At 44.5% G+C, this 7,263-nt stretch overlaps 1 protein-coding gene across 1 annotated transcript; it reads left to right on the forward strand.

Moving 5' to 3' along the window:
* The first annotated feature begins 1,788 nt into the window (after nucleotides 1–1,788).
* LOC109204869 (NACHT, LRR and PYD domains-containing protein 1-like) lies at nucleotides 1,789–5,200 on the forward strand. Its single transcript, XM_019367103.2, has 5 exons — nucleotides 1,789–2,394; nucleotides 3,484–3,657; nucleotides 3,874–4,047; nucleotides 4,223–4,396; nucleotides 5,146–5,200. The coding sequence occupies exons 1-5, from the start codon at nucleotides 2,060–2,062 to the stop codon at nucleotides 5,183–5,185; spliced, it is 897 nt and encodes a 298-aa protein (XP_019222648.1). The 5' UTR covers nucleotides 1,789–2,059; the 3' UTR covers nucleotides 5,186–5,200.
* Nucleotides 5,201–7,263: the final 2,063 nt, after the last annotated feature.

The following is a 7,263-nucleotide window of genomic DNA, read 5'->3' on the forward strand; positions in this document are numbered from 1 at the left end:
GTGATGCGGACGCTGTACCAGTCCGTCATGGTGAAGAGACAGCTGAGTTTAAAAGCGAAAGTCTCACTTGTCGATCTACATCCCTAAGCTCAATTATAGTCATGTTGTTAGTGACCAAAACAGCAAGTTTGCAGATACAAGCGGTGGAAATGGGCTTCCTCTGAAGGGCTGCTGGCTTCTGCCTTAGTAATAGGGTGAGAAGTTCGGCCACCTGGGATGACCTCAGAGTAGAGCTGCTGCTCCTCCACATCAAAAGGAGCCAGTTGAGGTCGTTTGGGTCTGACAAGGATTCCTCCTGGGCACCTACTAAGTGAGGTGTTCTGGGCATGTCCCACCAAGGAAGACCCAGGATGCGCTGGAAAGATTATCTCTTGGCTTGCCTGGGAACACCTTGATGTTCCCCCATACAAGCTGGAGGAAGTGGTCATGAAGAGGGTTGTCTGGGCTTCTCTACCTAGGCTGCTGCCTCCTTGACCGGCCCTGGAAAAATATAAATGGTTGGGTGGATGACTGGAGCATTTGTTATTGTCTTAAGAGATGGACCAACATGTAGCCAAATATTCATGCTTTAAAGAAATGAGCGGTAATGTTTTGCATTCTTTTTCCAGAACATTTTCCAAAAGTATGTCAACGTAACCTTAAATCTGCTCTGAAGAAGAAATTCCAGTGTGTGTTTGAGGGGATCGCTAAAGCAGGAAACCCAACCCTTCTGAATCACATCTACACAGAGCTCTACATCACAGAGGGAGGGACTGCAGAGGTCAATGATGAACATGAGGTCAGACAGATTGAAACAGCATCCAGGAAACGAGAAACAACAATCAGACAAGAAGACATCTTTAAAGCCTCACCTGGAAGAGATGAACCAATCAGAACAGTGCTGACAAAGGGAGTGGCTGGCATTGGGAAAACAGTCTTAACACAGAAATACAGCCTGGACTGGGCTGAAGACAAAGCCAACCAGGACATCCAGTTCATATTTCCATTCACTTTCAGAGAGCTGAATGTGCTGAAAGAGGAAAAGTTCAGCTTGGTGGGACTTGTTCATCACTTCTTTACTGAAACCAAAGAAGCAGGAACCTGCAGCTTTGAAGACTTCCAGGTTGTGTTCATCTTTGATGGTCTGGATGAGTGTCGACTTCTTCTGGACTTCCACAACACAACAATCCTGACTGACCCTAGAAAGTCCACCTCAGTGGATGTGCTGCTGATAAACCTCATCAGGGGGAAACTGTTTCCCTCTGCTAGTCTTTGGATAACCACACGACCTGCAGCAGCCAATCAGATCCCTCCTGACTATGTTGGCATGGTGACAGAGGTGAGAGGGTTCACTAACCCACAGAAGGATGAGTACTTCAGGAAGAGATTCAGAGATGAGGAGCAGGCCAGCAGGATCATCTCCCACATCAAGACATCACGAAGCCTCCACATCATGTGCCACATCCCAGTCTTCTGCTGGATCACTGCTACAGTTCTGGAGGATGTGCTGGAAACTAGAGGGGGAGGACAGCTTCCCAAGACCCTGACTGAGATGTACATCCACTTCCTGGTGGTTCAGGCCAAAGTGAAGAAGGTCAAGTATGATGGAGGAGCAGAGACAGATCCACACTGGAGTCCAGACAGCAAGAAGATGATGGAGTCTCTGGGAAAACTGGCTTTTGAACAGCTGCAGAAAGGAAACCTGATCTTCTATGAATCAGACCTGACAGAGTGTGGCATTGATATCAGAGCAGCCTCAGTGTACTCAGGAGTGTTCACACAGATCTTTAAAGAGGAAAGTGGACTGTACCAGGACAAGGTGTTCTGCTTCATCCATCTGAGTGTTCAGGAGTTTCTGGCTGCTCTTCATGTCCATCTGACCTTCATCAACTCTGGACTCAATCTGCTGGAAGAACAAAAAAACTCCCAGAAGTCTGAAACAGGAGAATCTGCAGAGAAACACTTCTACCAGAGTACTGTGGACAAGGCCTTACAGAGTCCAAATGGACACCTGGACTTGTTCCTCCGCTTCCTCCTGGGTCTTTCACTGCAGACCAATCAGACTCTCTTAGTAGCCCTGATGTCACAGACAGGAAGTATCTCACGAATCACTCTACCAAAAGTCCAGTACATCAAGGAGAAGCTCAGTGAGAATCTGTCTGCCGAGAAAAGCATCAATCTGCTCCACTGTCTGAATGAACTGAATGATCGTTCTCTAGTGGAGGAGATCCAACAGCACAGGACTTCAGGAAGTCTCTCCACAGGTAAACTGACTCCTGCTCAGTGCTCAGCTCTGACCTTCATCTTGCTGTCATCAGAAGAAGATTTGGATAAGTTCGATTTCAAGAAATACTCTACTTCAGAGGAGGCTCTTCTGAGAATGCTGCCAGTGGTCAAAGCCTCCAACAAAGCTCTGTAAGTAAATATGTGATCATCACTTCATTCTTAAAATCATGGGAAATAAATCAGATGTGCTCAGTTAAAAGAACACTCCAGCATTTCTAGCATTTCTAAAACACATTTTGTTCTGTAACTCTTATCAAAGGACAATCCAGACCCAGCTTATAAGAACATGAGCTCTGATGCTTCAGGGTCTCTGAGAGGTTTATTGTCTCCAACTCCAGGAGTTTGGTTGTTTTATTCTAAAGCACAAACTTCAGCTACCAGACTTCACCTACATCTTTTTCTGATGTTCGCAATTTAAGTTCAAGTTTGTACCTCACTTTCAGTGCACACTCTCCTTTTTTAAATATAAATCTCTGCTGTGCTGTCATGTTTTCATCCCGTATGGAGGGAGAACTTCGGTCTTCATTACTGAAATTGCCTCTAAGGTCATATTTCTTGTCAGTAATTATATCTAACTATAAGGCTTCCATAACCAGGGTTCCCACAGAATTACTCTCTGGGTCCTCTACAGTTTCCTCCCACTGTCAACAGACATGCAGTTAGGTTACCAGGTGATGTAAACTTCATGCAGGTGTGAGTAAGAGTGGTTGTCTGTACATCTCTGGGCTTAGTGGAAGAGACTGGATGGATCTCTGCTTTGTCTTTGATATATCCTGACAGCAAACATTCTCCATGAAGTCTGTTTCAGCTCATCTCCTTTATAAACACCTTTAACAGAAACAGTTTTATACAGCTAGTGTTTAAAATCCAGTGTTCCTCACAGTACACAGTTAATGAGCATAATGATTATTGAATTAGTAAAATTTTCTAAAATAATTGTTTTAGTTAATATTGTATGATAGCGTACACAGAATTATTAGCTCAGTAGGCTGAGTGGTCCCCCATGACCAAGGGTCAAGGGTCGAATCCACCGAATAGCTAACTTGTGGTACCCCTGAGTAAGGTACCATCAAGGTACCAATCATGTGTGCTGGATTGGTAGCACTCATAGTCTCATAGGTTTAAAATAAAACGTCAAGGTTCAACATATAAACAAATTTCATTTGATCACATATATTGTTTGTTTTTTTTGTTTTTGTTTTTCCCTTTCTCTCTCAGACTGAGCAGCTGTAACATCTCAGAGGAAGGCAGTGAAAATCTGTTGTCAGTCGTCAGCTCCCAGTCCTGTAATCTGAGAGAGCTGGACCTGAGTATCAACAGCCTGAAGGCTTCAGCAGTAAAGCTTCTGTCTGCTGCAGTGGAGAGTCCACACGCCAAACTGAATATTCTGAGGTCAGATCAATTTGTATTCTGTTTGTTTCTGTTTGTTTATATGTTTGGTATTTTTTTGTTTTGTTTATATCTTTATCCAATTATCCTTGTTTCAAAGCATTTTTATTCATTTCCAAGTTAAAGTGAAATTTTACTAACCTGCTCAGCACAAGACAATAAGCTATTGCACCCTGGTTACACTTCAACAACAATCTTTTTTCATGTTTTTATCTTCAGACTTAACATCTGTGAACTCTCAGAGGAAAACTGTGAAGCTCTGTCCTCAGTTCTCAGCTCACAGTCCTCTAGTCTGACAGAGCTGGACCTGAGTATCAGAAAGCTGCAGGATTCAGGAGTGAAGCTTCTGTCTGCTGGACTACAAAGTTTAAACTGTAAACTGAATACTCTGAGGTCAGATCAGAAAACATTTTGTTTTTAGAATTATTAATTAAAGTTCATCCATATGATGTTGTATCGTAGTATGTTAATGTTTCCTTTAAAAATAGAAAGTCAAGATTTAATGTTGTGAAATGTATTTACAAATTCTACATGAGTATTTGTTGTATAGACTTCTTTTATTTTTCAGACTGAGTGGCTGTAACCTGTCAGAGAGAAGCTGTGAAACTCTGTTGTCAGTTTTCAGCTGCCAGTCATCCAGTCTGAGAGAGCTGGACCTGAGTAACTCTGACCTGCAGGATTCAGGAGTGAAGCTTCTGTCTGCTGGACTAAAGATTTCACAGTGTGCAGTGGAAACTCTCAGGTCAGTATTCAAACTTTTCCACAGATGATCATTTGAAATGTGATTTATATTAATGTATAAACAGGAAACCTTTATACAGCTGTCAAGTGAACTTTTATTTACATTTGAGTGGATAATTGGACTCTAAATTCTCTAAAAAATTGTTATAGTCATGTCTTTCTTTATTTAAAAAAATACTTCATGAACTGCCTAATTTAAAGATTTAGAGTTACAGTTTGATTTAAAGAATATTAGACAGTAACATAATAAATATATTTATTTCACTTCTTCATGAGAGAAAGAAAGGGATGACTGGGTGAGCTCCAGTGGTTCATCCCAGCAGAGAGAGCGGCACACTGGGCTGCAAATGATCACAGTAGTAATAGCCATAGTTTGATAAAACAGGCTGTTACCCTGTAGATAAGTCACCGATACAGTTGTAGCCACAGCTGCCCTGGGGCAGACTGACAGAAGCGATGCTGCCATATCGCACCATCGGCGCCTCTGGCCAACACCAGTAGGCCGTAGGTGAAATTTCTTGCCAAAGGACACAACAACCAAGACAGAGAGAGCTGGCTCATCAGACAGACAAGCTCATCTTGTAACCTACTGGTTAGCTGGTCAGCACACCAGCTGACTAGCGAACGGGCTAACTAGCACACCGGCTAACTAACACACCAGCTAACTAGCACACCGGCTAACTGGCAGATCAGCTAATGGCAGCCACAAGATGAAGGACAATTAAATGGTGTTTCCGATTCACTCTTTAGCACTCCAGTCACTCCGGTGTGTCAGCCAGGACACCACTGAAGGCCAAATGATCCCAGCGTGTGGAATAAGGAGCTTAAGGTTCGGTTTGAGGAACTTTATTCTTTCACTGATTGATTCTTGTGGCTGTGATCACGTGTGTGGTTTCTTACAAAAAGGAAGTACATAATACAAATATATGACAAATAAGATGAATGGATAAGTTACATATCCAGTTATATGCATACGTCAGTATAGCAAAAATAGCCAAAGATCACAGTACTACAATGCAGTAATGTTAAAGGTTTATTTCTACAAAAAAATATCCTATCAGTGATCAGAGTACTCTAGTATACTTCTACTACTTACACTATACAAACTAAACGGCATTAGTGTGACTTCCCAGCTCCCAGTCATTACACCCACCCCCGGCTTCTGTGGACTCCAACATACACACCCCTCCCCCAAAACCCCCTCTCTCCATCTCAGCACTTCAAGTGAGGAACGAGCTTCGCAAGATCAAGGTGCGTAAGGCTGCAGGTCCAGATGGCGTCAGCTCCAGGCTCCTGAGATGCTGCGCAGATGAACTGTGTGGCATCCTAGGTTATCTGTTCAACCTGAGCCTGTCACTGGGGAAAGTACCACAGCTGTGGAAGACCTCCTGTGTGGTACCGGTACCAAAGACCTCCCATCCCAAGGACCTCAGCAGCTACAGGCCGGTAGCCCTGACATCGCATCTGATGAAGACCCTCGAGAGGTTGGTTCTAAACCATCTGCGCCCCCTGGTGAGGTCTTCATTGGATCCGCTGCAGTTTGCTTACCAGCCTGGCATTGGGGTGGAGGATGCCATCATCTACCTCCTGCACCGAGCTCTGACTCACCTGGAGAAGCCTGGAAGCACTGTGAGGATCATGTTCTTTGATTTCTCCAGTGCTTTCAACACCATCCAGCCATGACTTCTGAGGGACAAGCTGGAGCTATCGGGAGTGGACCACCACATGTCCCAGTGGATACTGGACTACCTCACAGAACGTCCACAGTATGTGAGGTCACAGGGCTGTGTCTCTGACACGCTGGTCTGCAGTACGGGGGCCCCACAGGGAACTGTGCTGGCACCGTTCCTCTTCACCCTCTACACAGCAGACTTCTCCATCAACTCCCCACGCTGCCACCTACAGAAGTTCTCTGACGACTCTGCCATAGTCGGCCTCATCACAGGTGAGGACGACTCAGAGTACAGACAGTGGACTCTGGACTTTGTGGACTGGTGTCAGCAGAACCACCTGCTGATCAACGCCGGGAAAACCAAGGAGTTGGTGGTGGACTTCCGGAGGCGCAGACCCACCACACTGACACCGGTGAACATCCAGGGAGTGGACATTGAGATAGTGGACTCTTATAGGTACCTGGGTGTTCACCTGAATAATAAACTGGACTGGAGCCACAACACTCTTTACAGGAAGGGTCAGTGCAGACTCTACCTGCTGAGGCGGCTGAGGTCATTTGGAGTACAGGGAGCGCTTTTAAAGACCTTCTATGACTCTGTGGTGGCATCTGTCATTTTTTACAGTGTGGTATGTTGGAGCAGCGGTTTATCGGCAGCTGAGAGGAAGAGGTTGGATAAACTCATCAGGAAGGCTAGCTCTGTTCTGTGTTGCACCCTGGACCCAGTGCAGGTAGTGGGAGACAGAAGGACTCTGGCCAAAATAACATCTCTGATGGACAGAGTCTCCCACCCCATGCATGTAAATGTTGCTGAACTGCAGAGCTCCTTCAGTGACAGACTGCTGCATCCTAGATGCATGAAGGAGCGTTTCCGCCGGTCCTTCCTCCCTGCAGCTGTCAGACTGTACAATCAGAACTGCTCCCAACAAACACAGATGTCTACATCAGTGCTGTAACAACTTCTGCTGTTATAACTTGCACATTACTTTTCTCAGCTTATATATACACTAACTTATTGAAAGTTACATGTCTACTTTTTAATGCACAGGTACAATAAACAATCTGCACTTTTCTAATTATTCTAAATATTCTTAACTATTTAAACATCTTTCAGTATCCTGCTCTGTTTGCACACTATGTGTACGCTAATTTAAACAACTGTACTGTACTCTGCTCTGGTAACTATTGTCCATGAT

Source organism: Oreochromis niloticus, linkage group LG13 (genome assembly GCF_001858045.2).
Source record: "Oreochromis niloticus isolate F11D_XX linkage group LG13, O_niloticus_UMD_NMBU, whole genome shotgun sequence".
Taxonomy (NCBI): Eukaryota; Metazoa; Chordata; class Actinopteri; order Cichliformes; family Cichlidae; genus Oreochromis; species Oreochromis niloticus.